Source organism: Crocuta crocuta, unplaced genomic scaffold (assembly GCF_008692635.1).
Source record: "Crocuta crocuta isolate KB4526 unplaced genomic scaffold, BGI_CrCroc_1.0 scaffold471, whole genome shotgun sequence".
Classification (NCBI taxonomy): Eukaryota; Metazoa; Chordata; class Mammalia; order Carnivora; family Hyaenidae; genus Crocuta; species Crocuta crocuta.
Genome location: NW_027533285.1, coordinates 144,375 through 165,686, shown reverse-complemented (window position 1 = coordinate 165,686; position 21,312 = coordinate 144,375). Strand labels below are relative to the sequence as shown.

The window sequence follows — 21,312 nt, the reverse complement described above, 5'->3', positions numbered from 1 at the left end:
TGGGTGGCTTAGTCGGTTAAGCGTCCGACTTTCACTTAGGTCATGATCTCGCGGTTCGTGGGTTCGAGCCCCGCGTCGGGCTCTGTGCTGACTGCCAGCTCAGAGCCTGGAGCCTGTTTCAGAGCCTGTGACTCCCTCTCTCTCTGACCCTCCCCTGCTCATGCTGTCTCTCTCTCTCTCTCCTAGAAATAAATAAAACATTTAAAAAAAAAAAAAAGAAAATTAGCACGTGAGGGGACAAAAAAAATCTTAAGTTTTATTCATAATGTACAGAAATGTGTATTTAAATTTGGGGGGGAACAATGAGGATAAAACCTAAAAATTCTCTTTACTTAAAAGTAAGAGAAAGATACTTGCTAATACTGGAGTTATTTAGCATTGTTTTGGAAGTTATAGCAAATGTAAGACAATTAAAATAAGTGAAACATAAATATTGAAGAGTAAATGTCCAAGTTACGATAATATTTGAAGGTAATAGGATTTTCTGTAGGGAAAACATAAAAAAAATCATATGGAAAATGATTTCAATTGACAGAGATTCAGTGCTTAGTAAGTTGCCTGCCTTCAGATAAATTACATGGGCTTCTCTGTGAACAGAGCTGAACAGTTTATTGACAGTCATAAATTATTTGAATATGTGGGAAAGATTCAGTGTTGTAGATAGTTTAAATGTCCTGAGATTATCTAGATAGTCAACATAATTGATATATTTGTTCATTTAACAAATATGTGTTGAGTGTCAGTTATATCTAGGTGGATGTTCTGAATGCTGGATGTATAGCAGTATATGGAAATATAAAAACCCTTATTTTCCTGGGACTTATAGCCTGGTTAGTAGAGATAAAGAAGTAGGAATATAGTATGTCAGGTCATGATAATCCCATCAGAATTTTAGTAGATATTTTTAGAATCTTACACAGTATTTTAAAGTTCAGCTGGATCAATACCTTTGACAGGATAGCTAAGATAACTTGTTAAAAATTATTTGTCCTATTGGATATTTCATTAAAATAACTATGTTATAGTTACAAAATAGCTCAGTGGGACAAAGGATAGAGGGTCTAGAATAGTCTCAAAGTGAGGATTTTTGTCATTGATAAAAGTGGCAGTATTTCAGATCAGTGGAGAATACAGTGAATTAATTGTTCAGTGAAATGGTAATTGGTCAACTAGCTATTTAATACTCCAAAGTAGATTCCAAATGAGTTAGGTAATTAAGTAGATAAAACAGCATTATAGTACCAGACACATAACTTTGAAAACATGATTCTAGAAGTAGCAAAGAAAAGGTTGATAGGTTTGACATTAATAAAAGATTCAATTTCCTAAGAGCCCTTTGCTCTTTGCACCATAAATAATGTGAAAAGACAAAGGATAAACTGGGAAAGATATTCACAGTGTATATAGTGGACAGAGAGTTAATGTTTTTACCAGAGATCTTAAATCGAGGAAAATAAACCTAATAAAAAGTTGCGATGTTCATTAAAATAGAATTCACCCACAAAGCAGGTTGAGACCATTTATTTTACTTTGCCCATCAAATTGCTACAGATTAAACAAATTGCTACTACCCAGTGTCTCTGGTGGAAGGATGTGTCAATAAAGCTTTTCTGCAGGCCAGTTTGGTAACATGTACATGTTAGGATCTTAAATGCACAACATTTGACTGGTAATTCCTCTTTGAGTGTACTTCAGGGAGATATTGGATAAATGTGCAAAAAGCTTTATAGAAAAATGTTCGTCATGTTCATAATAGCAAAAAATTGGAAATTGTCACTTTGATTATACATCAATACAGTGGAATACTAAGCAGCCTGAAAATGATGTAGATTTATATTTGTCAATGAGGAAAGATGTCCATCTTATTGTTTATGTGTAAAAATCAGGTTGCAAATGTATGCCTAAGCATGCTACAATTTTTGAAAGCACATATAACTATATGTACATATATGTCCTGGTTGATGAAGACCATATTAATGCATGTACCAACAGGGTGAAAAGTGGTTCTGTGAAAGATGATTGCAGTTTTCTTCATACAGTTTAGAAAGAATATCTAGAAGTTTCTGTGGTGGAATGCCTATCTTTTTAATCAGCAGAGTGGAAACAGTGAAGCTTTTTTTAAGAGAGGAGGTAGAGGGAAGATGAAGATGGGAACAGAGGCCTTGGTTTTAAGGGCCCTAGATCTGCCATGCCTTGTTGGCCTTATCAGGGGGACTGTAGGTGAGTGGAACCTGAGTATTGGCTCTGTTGGGACCTGCCACAAGTTGGGTCGTCCTCTGCTGACCAAGCTCTGGATGACATCCTCATGGCATCATGAAATTTTGTACCAGCTTTGCTGGCAAAGACTCTATGGAGCTCTTTATTCACATCAGCAGCACCGTATTAAAGCTTGAGAGAGTCTGTGTGCTCCACATGTGCCGGGACGTGTATGGTTCAGGCCTGATGACAGCAGGGTCATCTGTGATGCCAGAGTGTGGTATGAGGTGAGGTGAGGAGACTTCTTCCATTGGTTTTGCACAAAAGATGTTTCAGAGGAGTTAATGAGATTTATTTAGAGTTGCTATCTGAGCATTTGTTCAGAATGGTGAGAAGCAGAGGGAATGCCGCTGCCCTGAAGCCCCAGTTGACCAAAAGCGACCTTCCCACCTCCCTGTGGCTTTGGAGCTGCCACTGTCCCCGAGTTGGACTCTTGTGGTGGTACACAGTCGATTGATCACCTGTGAGGGTGCTTCCTAGAGTGGTGTGGGAAGATTTCCTGGAGCCTAGTGTGCAAGCCTGTGATGCTAGTGTTTATCTTCCTGCTTTGAAGACTCTGAAGAGCACTATAGAAAGGATAGCAAACTTGGGTGATCAAGTGCTGGTTGAAGAAAATCTGAATGGCAACGTGAACTTGAGGGTACAAACTGATGTCGTGTCTATTAAAAGTTATTTTAACAATTTTGGAAATCCGCCAAAGTCTTCTCAGGATATGCCTCAAGACAGAAACCTGGAGAACATGGTTCAAGTACTAGTAAAGAGTAGGAAGCTTCTGCAGTTTTTCGAGGGACAGCAAATTAATCCTACAACAGTATTATGCAATGTTTTGAGCAATACTCTTTATCATGTGTTTAGTTCATGAAGATGTGTCTCTTCAGTATTTTATTCTTGCGTCATAAAAATTCAAGCAGCCTGTATTTTATTTTTTTTCTTTTTAAAGCTTATGGTCTTTTCAAAACTGAAACAGACCCTGAGTTAATTGGGTTGCAAGTCTGCACCCTCACTGGCGTATCATACATAGAATGTACATTTTGTTCAGCTCTTCTGCCTTTACAAAGCTTTTATTAAAAAAAAATTATTCAAGAATTGGATAGTTTCATTTTTATATTTCTGGACTTTTGTCTTTTTTTTTTCATACTTTTTAAGAAGCCAAAAAGAAAACGATTTTCTATTTTAACTCTTTTTAACAAATAGGATTGTAACAATTTTTATTATAAAATGCTACCATGTGAAATGGGACTTCATTCTTTTAAAGCAAGTAAAATTTTCTGACGGAGTTGTCTTAGAGAGCTCGATATGATACCTGAAAGGTATTTAGCATTTGTGCATATTACATAGTTTTTATTAAGCAGCTTTTTTGTCTAAATATATATTAGTGTATATTCATGGTTTTAGATGTAGATGATAACATCTCTGAAGCTTGAGTTGGTTATTAGGTTCAATAATAATGCTTCTTACTTACAAGGATTCAAGGAAATAGGCAATTTGTGTTTCTTATGGATAACTTTTATATATAAGTTTTTGAGCTTGGTATATTACCACCTAGTCAGAGACTTAACAGATTGGATATACCTTTGTTTATTAAAATAAATCTAGTTTGCCATGTGAACCTATTACTTATCTGAAAAGATAAAATTTAAATGAAAAAAAAAAAAGTCCAAAACATTTTAAAAGCCATTGTCATACTGTCCTTGTGTGAAGACGACCTTTGTTCTTGTGGGTAGGAAGGAATTTATCTGCCAGTAAATGATAATTCCCTGAAAGACCAATACCTCATATTAAAAAATCAAGGCATCAAGTTTAGAAATTATTTCAGCTTCTGTGTCTTTCTTTTAGAGAAGCACTACTAACAAGCACTTATGCTTTTATGTTTTACTCTGTCTTTAGAAAATAAATCATTGATGAAATGTGTTATAAAGTGATTCCTTATATCCAAAAATGTATGCTTCAGTGTAGTTTTTATTTTCTCACTAAATATGTGGTAAAAACTATACAGGCTTATTTGTAGAATACACTTGTACTATTTTTTTTATTCCACTACTAAAAAGGTCACTCATAAGTATACTGTCAGTGATACATACTTACTTACATATAAGTATACTATATCAATATCAAAATAAATCAGGCATGTGTCTATGAGCTGGTTAATTTCTGTAAAGGTCCTCCTAGTTTTGTCTATCCCCATACAGGTCTAGGTAGTTGAAAAATGCTTGGTGAATTAACATGAGTCTGGAGATACATCAGAATTATGATTTCTTTTTAAGCAAACTTGTAACTTTGGTAATTGACAGGATATGGTGCACTACATAATTTGCAGCCCATCTATATATGTACCTACCTGTAAATATATGTGAAATTCCAAATAGGTTCTACAGTACTGTCAACCTTTATCATTTGCACGTTTGTGTCATTTAATCCTGTTTAATTAGTGTACTTGTGTGAGGATATTGCCTAATAAAAGTGGCTTATTTTGTATCTGCAATAATTTTCCTTATTAATAGTAGCTACTTTACCTGTTGTCTCTATCATTCTGCTTTCAAAAGATAAAATTAGCTTGTGTGTGTACTTTTAGGGTAGGTTTATTCACTTTATTCATTACCTCTTTCCTGATCTGAAGTGGCTGCATAATGTAAATACTATATTATTTTAATTAAATGAGGTTTATGACAAGGCAAAGTCAAACTTTTGTTAACCTCTATTTAGTATATTTACATAAGAAAGACCTTAGGACACATTTTCAAAGACTGCTGGTTTGTTGCATTTGGAAAATCTTTGTGAGGAAAATTTGTAGACACTTAATGACAAGTATAGATGAAAATTTTCCTTTAAAAATGTTCCTGTTAGTCTAGCATGGGTTGTGAAACTGAAAACATTTGGAAACGATTCTGTTTTCTAAGGCTTACACTCTTTCCTGATAGTGATAAATTATTTATTTGGATGCTAAACATAACATTATAATGTAGGATATTTCTAATTTGGGGCAGGTTGAAAAGAATCTCTTTCCATAATTCATTTCACAAATACTGAGTGCATACTGTGTGCTGGGCACTGTTGTATGTGTTTTGGATGTTGTAGTATAAAAAGTAGATATTCTTATATTTCTACATTAAATGGCTTAATGGTCTTCCTGAGATAATGGTTTTCCCATATTTGGGGACATGGAAGTGATGTTTCATGGTAAGGAAATACCATTAATTTTTACATATGAGCCAGTATACTGAATGCTAGATTTTTAGCTGCCTCTGATTTGAATGTCTGGAACACAGCTGTACTCCTCGATCATAAATAAGAAAATAGATCATACTTTTTGATTCATAATTATTAATAGTGGCCCAGACATTACCTATTGTTACCAGACATTAACTTTGTTTTACTTGGATAAACTTTGAGGGTAACGTAGTTAAGATTATATCCTTTGTGAATGCCCTCAAAATGGATTTGAAATACTGGAAATTGGAAATGTTCTGTCCTAGCTTTTTTTTTTGTTTTCTTTTTTTTTAAACTAGAGTTATCTAATTTCAATTCTTTTTCACACCAGAATGAGCAGTAACTCCGTCACATAGGAAGCAACTAAGGTTTTCAGAATGTGGGCTATCAGATATAAAAATGACCTCATAGTTTGCAGTGTGGTATAAAGGAAAGAGTGTTATTAGACTTCTAGGAGTCCAGAAACCAAGGATCTGGTCTGTTTTATAAGTGATTAGATGTATGACCTTGAAATAATCATTAAACATCTTTAGGTTACAATTTCTTCAGATGAGATGTCTAGACATTAATTGGCTCAAGTCTTTTGGCTTTGATTCTGTTGAATACTCATATGTCCTACTGATAATCACCACCACCATGTGAAGAGTAGCTGACAGTCTAATATCTTAGTAATCACCTTTTCAGTAATATTCTTAATGTTTTTATCGTACTGTTTTTCTGGAAATAAAGATTGTAGGGTATTTCTCCTTAAAGTTTGTTCTTTAGATTCTGAAAGTAATCAATTGAAGCCACATGCTTATCTGTTTTATAGTCTAATAGGAACAGGGATTAATAATATAAAGATAATTAAATCACCACTCAACAGTGGTCTAATTTTCCATGCCAGTTGAAAGAAGCATTTTCCTTTGTCCAAAACTGTAGACATTAATCAATGAGGCAACTTAATTACCCACTCTTTCCTTAGTGTTTGTTTTCCCTGCAGTGTTAATGGTATCTTTGGGAACAACATAATTTCTGTTTATTAAAGCAGTTGTCAGAACTTTATGTTGAAATATGTCTTTGCTCTCTTGAAAATTTTTATTAATATGTGTTACCATGCCAAATTTCAGGTTTATCAATTTATAATAGTTTTCAAGCACATTCTCAAAATAAGCTTTATATTCTTTTGTATACGCTTAGAAACATGTTTAAAGAGAGTACTAGTATGACCCATTAAAAGAATATTTATCTTTGAAATTTTTATAATTTTAGTGTATTTATTAAATATCGTTAAATATATGGGACTTGGCAAATATCCTTTTTTACCAAACATTAGTTTTAGCACATCTTTTGTTTAATAACTGTTTATTCATTGCTTATTTGTGCATTTTGCTAATGTGAATGAAAGTAAATATCTTTTGACTAACAGTGGACCTTATACATTGATTAGTAGGAGAAAATTTGATTAAGTTTTGCTTTATTTTAAATATTAACAAAGCATTATTTTTGAAAAATTTTTCTTTTGATACAAGTTCAAACTTACAGAAAACTTAAAAAAATAGTAAAAATAACTCACTCCTGTAAACTTAAAAAAGATACAGTGGTGGGGTGTTTAGGTGGCTCAGTTGGTTAAGTCTCCAAACTCAGCATAGGTCTTGATCTCAGGGTTGTTCCCCATGTTGGGCTCCATGTTGGGCGTGGAGCCTACATAAAAAAAAAAAAAATTGTGGTAAATAACGACTGTAAACTCTTTAGCTAGAGTCACCAATTGTTTACTTTTCTTTTTTATTCTTTTTCTTCCTCAAGTTTTTATTTAAATTCCTGCTGGTTAACATACAGTGTAATGTTAATTTCAGGTCAAGAATTTAGTGATTCATCAGTCCCATACAATACCCTGTACTCATCACAAGTGCTCTCCTTAATCCCCATTACCTATTTAAATCTAATCCCCATCTCTGATATATTTACTTTTTGTCCCATTTAGTTTTCTTATTCTGTCAGTCTATCAGCATATATTTGTTCGAATCATTTGAAAATATGGTGCAAGCAACATGCTTTTCCTAAATACTTCAGTATGTAATTATTAAGAACAAGGGCATTCTCTTCAATTACTACAGTACATTTATCAAAGTCCAATGTAAACAGCAGTTCAAATTCAGATGGTGATAATTTGTTCACTTTGGACTTTATAGAAAGTATTTTTTCCTCTTCTAGAATCCATCCAGGATCATACAGTACATTTACTTGTAATGTCTCTTTCTTTTTTTTTTTTAATGTTTTATTTATTTTTGAGAGAGAGTGCAAGCAGGAGAGGGGCAGAGAGAGGAGGACAGAGGATCTGAAGTGGGCTCTACACTGACAGCAGTGAGCCAGATATGGGGCTTGATCTCACCTAACATAAGATCATGCCCTGAGCCAAAGTCAGATGCTCAACTGACTTAGCTACCCAGAAATCTCTAGTTGTAATGTCTTGTTAGTGTTCTTTAATATAGAATAGTTCTTCAGCTTTTCTTTGGTTTTCTTGACTTCGACATTTTCAGAGTATAGACCAATAATTTTATAGAATGTCTGTGAATTTAAGTTAATTAAGGTGATTAGTTTTGGGTTATACATTTTTGGCAGGACTATCACAGAAGTAATGTCAGATTCTTCTCAGTGTAATACATCAACAAGGACATGATATTTGTCTCAACATTGGTGATTTTAATTTGGATCACTTGGTTAATATGAGAAGTGTCAGATCTTTCTTCTGTAAAATTACTGTTTTTCCCTTTGTACGTAATTTGTAGAGAGACGCTTTGAGACTATGTAAATATTCATTTTTTAAGCCAAACACTAGTTTTAGCATCCATTGATAATTAATAATTGCATCATAACTTTATTTATTAGTTACCATTCTGTCATAAGAGTTTTCTGCTCTATTCTTTTTATTGGTTTATGCTAATAGGATGGACTTACATATTTTCTTATGTAATAGATTACAATCTATTGCTATCATTAATTTTTTTGATGTTCAAATGCCTCAGATTTGGGTAATGGGGGCCCCTTCAGTGAGTACTTCCTTACTGACTGACATAACAAAATGATTTAGGTTTATCTTGTAGTTGTCCTGCTTTGGCCCTGGAATCAGCAATTCCTCCAAGGATTCTGGTTCCCGTTATTGGATAATGGTACTTAGAAGCTCATTGCTACTCTTGTAATATTGCTTGTAACCTCTCATTGTGTACAGAGCTAGGAAACACATACAATCTACCAGATACATACATCTGTCTATCTGTGTATCTGTTCTTCATATATGTCATATATATGTTTATTAAAAACTGAGTTCATCTTTTGTGCAGAGGATTTTCAGAGTTTTTGCTCATTTGTTGAAAATCAGTTTGCTCGTCTTATTAAGTTGAAAACTTAAATGTTTTTGATATAAGGTCTTTTGTCAGATAAATCTATTGAGAATATTTTCTGTCAGTATATGATTGCCTATTTATATCCTTTTGATGAGAAAGTTTCAATTTTGACGAAGTCTAAATGTATCAGATTTTTTAATATATGGTTATTGTTTGCCGTGTTGGAGAAAAACTATGTGTAGAGATGCTTTCTTATTTTCTTTGTTGTTTATAATTTTAATCTTTATGTTTAGATCTGTGATCCATCTTGAATTAATTTTTGTAAGTGGTGTGAGGCTATAGTTAGATTCTTTTTTTACCTCCTTATGTGGATACAGAGTTATTTCAATACCATTTGATGAAAATATTTTATTTCTCTTGAGTTGTTTTGTTCTGTTGTCAAAAATCAACTGGTTATCTAAGTGTGTGTCGATTTCTGAACTCTGTTCTTCTCATTCATTAGGTTATCCTTATTCCAACAACTCAGTCTTGATTACTGTAGATTTATAAAAAGTCTTGAAATCATATTCTTTAAGAGTTAAAAAAAATTTTCCCCTCCTAAAACTATTTTGTCTATTGTAGGTTCTGTGAAGATCTATAGGAATTTTAGCATCAGCTTGCTAGTTTTTTTACATAAGCTTGCATAACTTACTCTTCCGGTTTGAGGATCATTGATATTTCAGTAACATTGAATCTTCAGGCCCATAGACATTGTATACTTCTTCACTTATTTGGTTCTTTTTTTGTCCTCTCTGTTGTATTTTAAAGTTTTCAAGAAGTCTTGTACATTATTTTTATTAAATGTATTTTTAATTATTTTGGTTTTTATAATATTCTTAAACAGAATTTTTAAAAATTTGATTGTAATTATTTTCCACTAGAATTTAAAGCAGCTACTTTTTGCATATTAAGCATGAATACGGATATCTTCCTAAATTCAGTTATTAGTACTATTAGTTGCTTAGCAGCTTCCTTAGAATTTTCCATATAAACAATCCTGACATCTGCAAATGAAAAATACTTTCTTTGCAATCTTTATGCCACTTATTTCTTTAGCTTTATTGTCTTATAGCACTAACTAGGACCTCTAGAGCAGTGTTAGATAGACAAGATGAGTGAGACATTTTTCCCTTATTTACTAGTCTGAGAGGAAAAGCACTGTATATTAAGTGTAATGTTAGGTGGTCCCTCCCACCCCGTTTTCCATTATTAAGAGGTCCTTTCTATTCCTAGTATGTTGAGGTTTTTAAATCAGGAATAGGTGTTGACTTTTGTCAAAGGTTTCTACATCTATTTAGATAAATACATGGTTTCTCCTTTTACTTTAATGTGATTTACAATGATTGAGTTTTGAAAGTGAAATTGCCTTTGCACAGAGTTTATAAAACCCACATGATCATGATGTCTTCCCACAGCATCTGTTTTCTGAAATAATTCATATGGGCTTGGTATTATTGCTTCTTTAAATGTTTCATAGCTTTTATCATTGAAACCACTAGGTCTGGAGTCTTTCTTTCTTTCTTCTCCTTCTTTTTTAATATTCATATATTTTTGAGAGAAAGGCAGAGAGTGAGCGGGGGAGGGGCAGAGAGAGAGAGGGAAACACAATTTGAAGCAGGCTTCAGGCTCTGAGCTGTCAGCATGGAGCCCAACGCTGGGCTCTAACCCACAAACTGCAAGATCGTGACCTGAGCCGCAAAGTTGGACGCTTAACTGACTGAGTCACCCAGGTGCCCTTCCGGAGTTTTCTTTGTAGGAAAGTTTTTGATGATGAATTTGTAGCAGGATTCTTGCACAGAGAGTTGGGACACTGAGACTTTTCTGTCCAGGAAGCAACTTTATTCATCTATTCATCATGCTAGCATGGACTCAGTGGGTTTGTACCCAAACAACTGAGTCGTGAGCACAGTGGGGGCTTGTCTTTTGTACGATTTTTGCTCCTTTTTCTCCCATATATGGTAATATACAGTCTGAATGAATGTCGCAGAGTTGTGAGGAATGTCATGCACCTGCACATAGCCAGGTTGCCTTCCCTTGTCTTTGTTTTTGTGACATTCCTTAGGGAGGGACTCTTCCACATTCCCCCCTTTGATGCTTGGACCCCATATTTTGGGTCCAGAGCATCATCTTGGTTTAGGGGTTTATATTTCCATAACATCATCACATGTGTGGCTGTTTTCCTTTTGACCATTACCTCAGTGGGACTGGAGATAGACCGTATAACCAGGGGAGCAAGGCAAGGTAGGGTTAAGCAAGGTCCCAAAATCAAGAGAATAATACTTATGAGGGTTTTGAATTCCCCAAGAGGATTCCTCCAAATAACTGCCTGGGGTCCCAACCTTTCCATGTTTGGACTGGGATATGAGCAACCTTTCTCATTCGATTTATCTTCTCTATGACTTTTCCTTCATTATCTATCTGTAGGCAGCAGTTGCTCAGGTTAAAATTTCCACAGACTCCTCCTGTAAAGCAAGCAAGCAATCTAACACAAAGCAATTTTGTTACATAGCATTGAGCATTTTGGTTTGCTGCTTGGCTAGTAAGTTAAGAACTCTGGCAGTTTCATTGGTTATAATTTCTACAACTGCTTACAGTCTGATTATGAGGTTTAGCATGTAAATGGGAGTGAGGTAGCCCCAGGACCTATCTTCTGCCCAGGTGGCCCTGGCAATAATTCACCCATAATACTGGATTATATACTGGGAGGCCACTCATCATCTTTCCAATTGCCAATTGGTAGGGCATGTCATTTCCTTTGAGTCTCCCTGTCCCCATACATTAGATTCCCACATGTTCCCGTCTGGCAGGTGGGAGCAGGAAAAAAGATGGACGAATAGTTCCTAGGACACATGAGCCTGAGGGAAGTATTCTCTAGGCTCTCCTTCCACATATCCAGTATAGTCCACCTGGGGCCCACTATCTGATGGCTGTGTTGATGTTGTCCCAGCTTCTCAGAGAGAAGAGAAGTAAGTTAGACAAGGGGTGGGGATATGGCTCAAGGTGATCTGGGGTCCCCCATCGTTGGTTTTTCTGGGGTAGTTGAGTTAAAAATCTTTGGCCTAGGCATATTAAGCTCCCAACAAAGACGGTGAACTTCCTTCCCCACTGGGCAAGGCAGTATTTTTTTCCAGTAATTGAGGTTTTGGGGAGCCAAACCCCGGTAGTAAGGTTGGGGTATTCTGTTCCATTATAAGGTTCTCAGGGATTTAATTTGCTAGCCTCCTATGGCCATTGATCCCCCATGGTGGTTCCCTAGCATACATAACAAGCAGAGATCTGTAGAGTCTGGCCTATAGTCTCTGCTAGGGCTAGAAACAGATTTTTCATCGTGACAGAGACAGGAGGAGGACCCTTCTACATATCTTCATAAAAGGAATGAAAGACCTGGTGGGCTGTGGCCTTAGGTGTGACAGTAACTCTTTTAAAAAACGGCACTATTCCTGGGTCTGATCTGCCAGCTACCTTTCCATCAGGGGTCTCCCAGGTTAAGAGCAGTACAATTAACTGGGTTACAGATCCCCAACTGACAGTTTGGTGTGGTCATTCCCTTCTGAAGGAACGCTTTTGTGCCTCTTTTTTCCCCAGGTAGTCCATGAAACACAGCTCCAGCTAGGGCATAAAAACTCAGGTATATAGGCACATAAACCATTTTCCTTACATATGTGTTTGTCATTCCCACTCCCAATTTAAGCCTCTGCATGGTATAACAAGAGTCTTTAGGCCCTCTATGACAAATGCCCACTTTTTTCAAATGACAGATGCCTTTGGCCAATACCTGTAACAGCACATACATCAAACAGCATTGACATCTGTCATTTTGGGTTAGTAATTTATGTCTAACTGACCAAGGGCCCCTGCTCTTGGTAAGATTGGACTTCTAACCAGTCTTCACCGGGGGAGTATTGTGGGTCAAAGCAAGTGTATTGATTCTCCTGTTGGCAGATAGAATATGTGGTCTTATTATGTCTGCAGGTCCCCAGGACTTTTCCTTGGTATGGGAAGTGGCTAGCAGAAACCTCTCACCACACTGTCCTCTGGCTAGGGCAGCCTCTGCCAATTCTATGGCAAAAAGTAGAACAAGAATCACAGTGACAGCAAGAAACAAGGGGTGACAGCACATCACAGTAAGGAAACAGAGAAAATAAGGATAACTTATTTGTTCCATGGGACTGTCAATTGCTCAAGCTTCTGCCCTGTGTAGATTACTCACTCAGCTTCCGGAGTGACTAAAGCAGGACTGCAGTCTCCCAGAGCCTCTGGAGTTGTAGGTTGCTTCTCCCATATGGTCAGCTTGCACAGCATTTATGAAATCAGCTCCCAGTTTCAAGATGCTGGCTTCACTCCGCTGTGGTGAATCCAGGGACCCACCTCAGCTATCTTTACTACAATAGGGGTAGACAAAATGACAGTGAACGGGCCTCTCCAGAGGGGTTTTGGGGGTTGGACATTTCACTTCTTCACCCATACAGCATTTCCTAGTTTAAAGGAGTGAGCGTCTGTGGTCAGACTCACAGGTCAGTGGTGTAAGGTAGTTAGGGTAGAGCTAAGGGGCTGCATCTGTTGCCTTAGGGTTGAATTGCCTGTCTCATTTAGATCCCTCCTTACGCCCTTGATAATGCAGAAGGGGCGCCCATAAAGGATTTCATAAGGGGAGAACCCTGTCTGCTTAGTGGTGCTACACCTGATTCTTAACAAGGCAGTTGGCAACACCTGGTCCCAGTGTGGGTGGATTTCCTAGCAAAGTTTACGTAATTGCAGCTTCAGGGTTCGGTTCATTTGTTCTACCTTCCTGGAGCTTTGGGGTCTATATGCCATGTGTAACTTCCAGGTGATCTTTAACTCCTTTGCCACTAGCTGCACTACCTTAGCCATGAACTCTGGGCTGTTATCTGATCCCATAGCGATAGGAATCCCAAATTGAGAAATGATTTTTTTTTTTTAGAAGAAGTTGGGCCACTTCATGTGCCTTTTCTGTGCGAGTAGGGAAGGCCTCTACCCAGGCTCAGAAAGTGCACTTGAAGACCAACAGATACTTTTGCAGCCTCGGACCTAGGGAAGCTCAGTGAAGTTCACCATCATATTTTCAAATGGGGCTCCCCTGACACTCTGCACCTTAGGAGCGGCGGCCTTGGGTCCCTGATGTGGGTTATTCTGGGCACACATTTTTACGTTGGTGGCATACTGCTCGGACTATGCTGCAGAGTCAAAGGATGTAGAAATGTTGACTCAAGATAGTTTTGAGAGCTGTCTGGCCAATATGGGTTTCCTGATGGCACTGCTTGACAAAAGCTGGAGCCAGGGCCTCAGGAATTGCTACTCAGCCGTCTTCAAATTTCCACCATCTATTTGGGAGGTAGTTTCCATTTTTTGTCGTAAACAGGTACTCTCATGTTGTGAGTAATCAGGGTCCCATTCTGCCAGTGGACTAGGGAACAGTGCGGTGGTTAAAGCTGCTGATTCCACTGTTCCTTTGGAGGCCACAAGCTTTGCTTCTTGGTCTGCGTTACAGTTTCCCTGTGTAGCCGTGGTATCTCCCCTTTGATATCCTCAACAGTGCAGGACTGCCACTCTTTTAGGGGCCCACACAGGATCTAAGAGGTCAAGGATTTCCTTACCATACTTTGTCTTTTTCTCTGAGTTTATTAGACCTTTCTCTTTATATAAGCCCATGTATGTGGAGGGTTGTGAAGGCATAGAGTCTGTGTATATAGTAACATGTATCCCTGCCACCAGTTGTAGGGCACCACTTAATGCGATGAGCTCTGCCTTCTCTGCTGAAGTCCCCTTTGGCAGGGGTTTGACCTCTATGATATAATTCAGGGTCACCTTGGAGTATGCTGCAAGGCATTCTCCCTCTTTCACAAAACTGCTACCATTGGTGAAATACTCAGTGTCAGGGTCCCTCACGTCTGGTTGGCTGAAGAACACCTCATCAGTGCACTTCAGAACATTTCAGTGCAGTCATGATCTGTTGATCTGGCCTGACAGGCAGTAGGATTGCAGGGTTTAGGGTCTGTACTACTTTTAGGTAAATGCATGGGTTTTCACATAGCACTCTCTGATATCTGATCTTCTGGATATTGGTTAGCCATTATTGTCCTTTGTACTCCATTAATGTCAATACTGAATATGGCATCTGGACTGTCAATTCTTTTCCCATAGTTAAACTTGTCCACCTAAGACACTAAGAGGGCTGTGGCTGCAAGTGCCTGTAGGCAGGGTGGCCAGCTTTAGGCTACAGAGTCAAGCTGCTTGGAGAGATATGCCACTGGTTGATGCCATGACCCCAGCATCTGGGTTAGGACTCCTACCACAGTGCTAGTACATTTGTGAATATACAAGAAGGGCTTGGACATGTCTGGAAGCCTCAAACCAGGCACGTTGGTGAGGGCCTATTTGATCTCTTCAAAGGTCCTTTGCTCTACTTGCTCCCATAACAGAGGTTCCCACTCTTCTTGCTCTGTGGCGTCATAAAAGGCCAAGATCGAGAAGTTAGGTATCCAGATTCCACAGAGAAACCTATGGCCCTGAGAAACTCCTGAACCTGACAGGAGTTGGGTCAGTTGGGACCGGAATCGAACAAATGTCCTCTTTTCTCTCTGGGCCGAGTTGGTGCTGCCCCTGGGAGAAGCGAAAGCCAATGTACTTGATTTTATTTTGGCAGATTTGAGCCTTTTCCCTTAAGACCTTATAGCCAGTTTCCCATAGTGTAAGGAGAGTAAGGAGCTGCTGAGTTTCTTCCACGTAATCCTCCTGAGACCTTCCAGCCAGCAGCAAGTCATCTATGTACTGAAGCAAGACACAGACATGTCGATCTGCTGGGAAGGCTCTTAGGTCCGAGGCTAACGTAGTGCTGAAAATAGTTGGGGAATGTGTGTGTGTTTTAAGTTTTTTAGTGTTTATTTTTTAATTTAAATTTTTAAATATAATTTGTTAAGTTGGTTAACGTACAGTCTAGTGTGCTCTTGGTTTTGGGGGTAGATTCCTGTGATTCATCGCTTACATATAACACCCAGTGCTCATTAGTTGGGGAGTTTTTGAACCCTGGAAGCAATCTGGTCCAGTTGACCTGGACCATGTCATCATTTTCAGGATTCTCCCACTGGAATGCAAAAGATCAGTTGACTCTGGGGGGCCAGGTGGATGCAGAAGAAAGCATCCTTGAGGTCTAGGCATGTGAAGAAGGCAGCTTCAGTGGGGATAAGACTCAAGAGAGTATATGGGTTTGGGACAACCAGATGCAGGGTGACGATGGCTTGGTTTGCTGCACGCAGGTCTTGGACTGGCCAATAATCTTCAGTGTCTGGCTTCTGGACTGGTAGGAGAGGCGTGTTACAAGATGACCAACAGGGTTGGAGGTTCCTATAGTTTAAAGGTCACTCCATGTGCTTCTGTATCTCCACCTGTGCCTTATGAGGGATGAAATACTGTTTTTGGTGGATGGACCCTGCCCCTGGCTTTAGTTCTACAATTACTGGAGGTATGTTCTGGACCAGTCCTGGTGTGTTATCCTCAGCCCACACCCCTGGTACTCTGAAGGTCAGCTCAGGTCCCTGTTGTGGCTCCTCTATGAAACTAGAGGTTCCATTCTTCCCCTTGGGGAATCATGAGAGTCAGAATCTTTGCTTCCAGCTTTCGTAGGGTTAGAGCAACTTGTCTGTGGGAGTTGAAAGTTATTTGGCCTGCAGCTTACCAAACAGGTCCTGGCCCATTAAAGCCTCAGGGCAGTTGGGGAGGTACAGGAATTCATGGATTACTTCATGGCCGCCTAAATTGCATCACCAAGGCAGCAGAGGGGGACGACATGTTCTATTGCCCATTGCCCCCATAATGGCTTGTCTCTGTGAGAGGGGGCTAATGGGTAGGGTCATCACCAAGTGTTCTGCCCCAGTATCTACCATGAAGTCAGTGGGTTGGCCCTCCACATTCATTAGGACCATTGGCTCTTGGGAGCTTAACAAAATAGAGTGTGCCCTAGTCCTCCTCCTAGTCCTGTATGGCGGCTAGCCCCAAAGAATCATCTTCAGGGCCCCATGAGGCCATGATGCTTGTTGATACCGGCCCTGGACCACATCTCCTCTTTCCTTTTGCTTAGAGCCCTGCTGAGAATTACTCAGCTGCAGGAGGCACTCATTTTTCCAGTGGCCTTCCTGATGACAGTAAGCACACTGGTTCCATCCTAATTTTGGTTCTAGGCGAAATGATCCTCCTTGCTGTTCCCCTTTTTGGCCCTGTCCCTGTCCCTGATGGGCACCTTTCCTGGAGCATTCTGACTGCTCCACAAAGGCAACAGCTAACAAGTCTGCCTTTTTCTGTATCTTCCAGCATTATTCTCTCTGTGCTGCCCTGTCATGGTTGACAAACACCTTAGTTACTACTTTCAGCAACTGACTGGCATACATGTCAGTGAAACCCTCTAGCTTTTGCAGCTTGTGCCAGATGACTCTGTGGACCTGACATATGAAAGCCACATTGACCGTCTGCTGGTTAACCAGTACCTCTGGATCAAAAGGGGTGTAGAGATGAAATGCTTCACATAGTCTGTCCTAGAACTGGCTTGGGCTTTCCTTGGGTCTCTGGAGCACTTCTGATGTTTTACTTATATTAATGGTCTTTTTTCCATAATTAAGTAAACTAGGGGACCCATCTATTATGATCAGGAAGGCCAGATCCAAGGAGGCCAGCATGTTTTTGTGTACCAACCCTTTACCACTACAGACTTCCTAATTGGAAGCACCATACTCCCTCCTATATGGAGAAGCCTGAGGCTGTGATTGAACTAATGCAGTTAGAAGGGCTACTTAGAAGGGCTTCTTGATAATGTTCAGTCCTTGCAAGCCCTCCATCTATACTTGACTCATTTGGGTCCCATTTGGGGTCCTCCTCTGGGAAGTGAGCCCTAGCATAAGCCTGGGTGTCTAGTGTCCCAGCCGGGGCATTCTCTCCTAACTAATTTAGAGCCACCTGGGTAATTTGGTGACGCTCCTCTGTGTCAAAGAGGGTCAGGAGGAGTTGGCAGGAGTCGTTCCAGGTAGGTGTATGGGTTTGAATTATGGACTGCATTATTTCAGTCATAGCCTGGGGCTTCTCCATATAGGAGGGAGTATGGTACTTCCAATTTAGGAAGTGGTAAAGTGTTGGTACACAAAAACCCATTGGCTTCCTCAGATCTGCCCTTCCTGATCAAAGTAGATAAGTCCCCTAGTTTCCCTCAGTGGCATCTGTAGGCCTCCCTCGTGTTGCTGCAGGGAGGGACTATCTCTGCTGGCCTGATCTAGCCACCTTCCAGGAGGGGTGTATGGGGTTAGGACCAGTGGTCCGGGAGAGCCTGTCATATCTGGAGAGGCCAGTGGTGCTAGAGGTGGTGAGGAGTCTGGACTAGGGAAAAGCTCTGGTGGGGTTTTGGCAGCCAGGGTGGCTGGAAGTGCAGGTGGCAGTGAGGGGTACAGTGGGGCATATGACGGTGGGGTCCCCTCAGGGTGTCCTGACAGTATGGGTTTTTTTTTTTTTTTCCTTCAGTTTTTGGCCAGCATTTGGAGGAAGCCGTGACACGAACCATCATAACTTTACAGTTCTCTTCAATACAGACTTTTAGCCAAGGCAGCTGGGATAGGACCAGGTCTTGTCAACATCGATGTAAGAAAATTGGTCAGGTGGCGTGGACACCCCACAACAACCCAGAACAGTCAGTAAACTAATTCCTTACCAAGTGAGCCCTCAAAGGGCCAGTCTATCCTCAAAGATGGCCAGTCAGTTTCATAGAATGTCCGGAGCTTTCTGGGAGTTAATTTCACACCATAATCTCCTGAATATCCCTTTTTGAAATTCCTCAATATACACTCTAGGGAAGTCAGTTTACTCTTCTTTCCACCCATTTCCTCCTCCTAATGGACAACTTCCATGCGCAGGAGAGGAAAAAGGGGGAAGCAAAGGACTAATTTGGAGAGGACACATACTTGCTTCATCTGTTTTCAGCCGCTCTCCTCTCAGAGATATTTCAGGAGCCTCTTCACATTCGTGGGTTCAGTATCAAGCCCTGACCCAGATCAGACTCTTGAGGAAGTCTGATGCTGCCCTAAGCTGAACGAGGTTGCCACGGAACCATGGATTGGGACCTAACAGTCGCTTTGGCACATAGGTCAGGTTGGAAACTTTCTGTTGACCGTCTCATTCACACACAGTCACGCAGTGACTCCAACCTGCCACCCAACGCCCAGTATCTTGGAGTTGTGGTCTCCTTCCTTATGTAACTACTCGGGTAACTCTGGGAGATGACCAGGCTCCTCTTCTGCCTCTTAGTGGCAGGTCTACCAAGAGGAAACTGGTTCTTATCAGTCTGACAGGCAGTGCTCCCTGAACTGGTTCTTGGGTCTCACTGGATTCTGTTGTGCATTCGGAGTCCTTACCCTAGCATGCTGTTAGGGTCTAGTTTCCTACACATCAATCTGTCCATTGGCACCAGGAGTTGCTTCTTCCGGTGCACCAAAGTTTGTACCCTGGTGACAAAAGAGGTGGAAATGCACCATCTCTGAAACCCGGATGTGAGCCCCCAAGAAATGTAGCAGGATTCTTGCATAGAGAGATTGGACACAGAGGCTTTTCTGTGCACGGAGCAGCTTTATTCGTTACGCCAACACAGGCTTAGTGGATTTCTACCTGAAAAACTAAGCCCTGAGCACAGTGGGCAGTTGCCTTTTGTAAAACTTTTGCTCCTTTGTCTCTCATATATGGTAACATACAAACTGAATCAGTGGTCTGTGTTACAGAGTCATGAAGAATGTCGCACAGGCGCACACAGCCAAGTTGCTTTCCCTTATCTTCAGGTTTTCACCATATTCATTAGGGAGAGGCTGTACCACAAATTTAGTTTATTTAATAAAGATAAGGGTATAGAGATTTCTTATTTATCTTGTGTTAGTTTGGTAACTTGTCCTTTTAAGGAATCTTTCTCCTCATCCGGCTTGTAAAATTCATTGACACAGTTTTTCATAATATTCTTTTATTACTCCTTAAAAATGTCTTTAGTATCTATAGTTATCTGCTCTTTCATTTCTGTAATAGGTAGCTGTGTTTCTTTTTGTGAAGAGAGTTTTGTTAACATTTATTGATCAATTTTTGCAGAAAGACTTGGCTTTACAATTTTTCTCAATTCTTTTTATTTATGTATGTATGTATGTATGTATGTATTTACTTATGATTACCACTCTGTTAGTTTCCTTATTCTTCCTTTGTTTCCTTATTCTTCGTTTGTTCTTCCTCCCTGCCACTTTGCATTTAATTAGCTTTTTTGCCTTTTCTGATATCTTAACATAGAAACATATATCCTTAATTTTAATATTTCTCCTCTTATAAGCTTTTAATGCACTGTTTTGGCTACATCCCACAAATTTTGATTATATTTTTATTAACAATCAGTACATACATTTTTTAAATTATATTTTTGAGTTGGTTTTTTTTTTGTTTGTTTTTTATTTCTGAGAGAGAGACAGAGAGACAGAGAGACAGAGAGACAGAGACAGCCAGCGTAAGCAGGGGAGGGTCAGAGAAAGAGGGAGACTCTGAAGCAGGTTCCAGGCTCTGAGTTAGCTGAGAGCACAAACCTGATGTGGGGCTCGAACCCACGAACTGTGAGATTGTGACCTGATCAAAGTCAAACGCTTAACCAACTGAGCCACCCAGGCGCCTGTCATACATTTTTTTTTTTAAATTTTCCTCTTCTTTTTTTTTTCTTTGACTGTTAGGTTATTTAAGTGTGATGTTTAATTTCCGAATGATGTAGGGAACAAAGGCAAAAGGAACAATTAAATTTTCATTACAACTTACAGCCATTGACAAGTTCTTGAGATAGGCAGAGTGACCTTCCCATAGGAACTCAACTGCCTTGATGCTAATTTTTGCTAAGGGCAAAAGGCAGTCTTAGCTTCACAGTATCCTGACCTCCAGGATCCTGTGAAGTCTTCTTTAACTTACAACAATTCCTTTGGAAACTTCCTTTATCTCTGTTCCCTGAAGATACATGTTAGCAGTCGTCCTTCAAGCATATGACCCACTGATACACATCTGTAGGGTCTCACGACTAAGGTTTTAGTAGATAGTAATAAATGACCTTTTCCTTACAATAGCTAGCCCCCTCAAGGTCCTGGGAAGCTTGCTTCCCAAATTCCTTAGAGACTTATGCCATTCCTAATCCCCTCCCAACTTGCAAATATATCATCAGCCACTCCCCACAACCCTGAAGCAACCCTTTCTGCCTGGTCCTGTCCCTGTGCTTTAATAAAACCACCTTTTTTGCACTGAAGACATCTCAACAATTCTTTTTTGACCATTTACTCCCAAACCCCAACATTTCCACATCACCAAATACTTGGATAAATTGTATTGCTTTGCTTTCTAACTTAATACCTTTGTAGTCTTTGAAATTTCAGTCTTTGGAATTGATTGTGACATACTCTGTGGCCCAGCATATAGTTTATTTATAGGGTGAACG

At 39.5% G+C, this 21,312-nt stretch overlaps 2 protein-coding genes across 2 annotated transcripts in view; both read left to right on the top strand.

Annotated features, from left to right (window-relative positions):
- LOC144218270 (exocyst complex component 2) overlaps positions 1-21,312 on the top strand; it is a gene marked incomplete at its 3' end in the record, with an annotated part of 168,588 nt that overhangs the window by 26,228 nt on the left and 121,048 nt on the right. The gene's annotated exons all lie outside the window — the stretch shown is intronic.
- LOC144218271 (checkpoint protein HUS1B-like) lies at positions 2,314-3,118 on the top strand. The gene is made up of 2 exons (XM_077748127.1): positions 2,314-2,483; positions 2,737-3,118. Exons 1-2 carry the CDS (start codon positions 2,314-2,316, stop codon positions 3,116-3,118), a joined length of 552 nt encoding a protein of 183 aa, XP_077604253.1.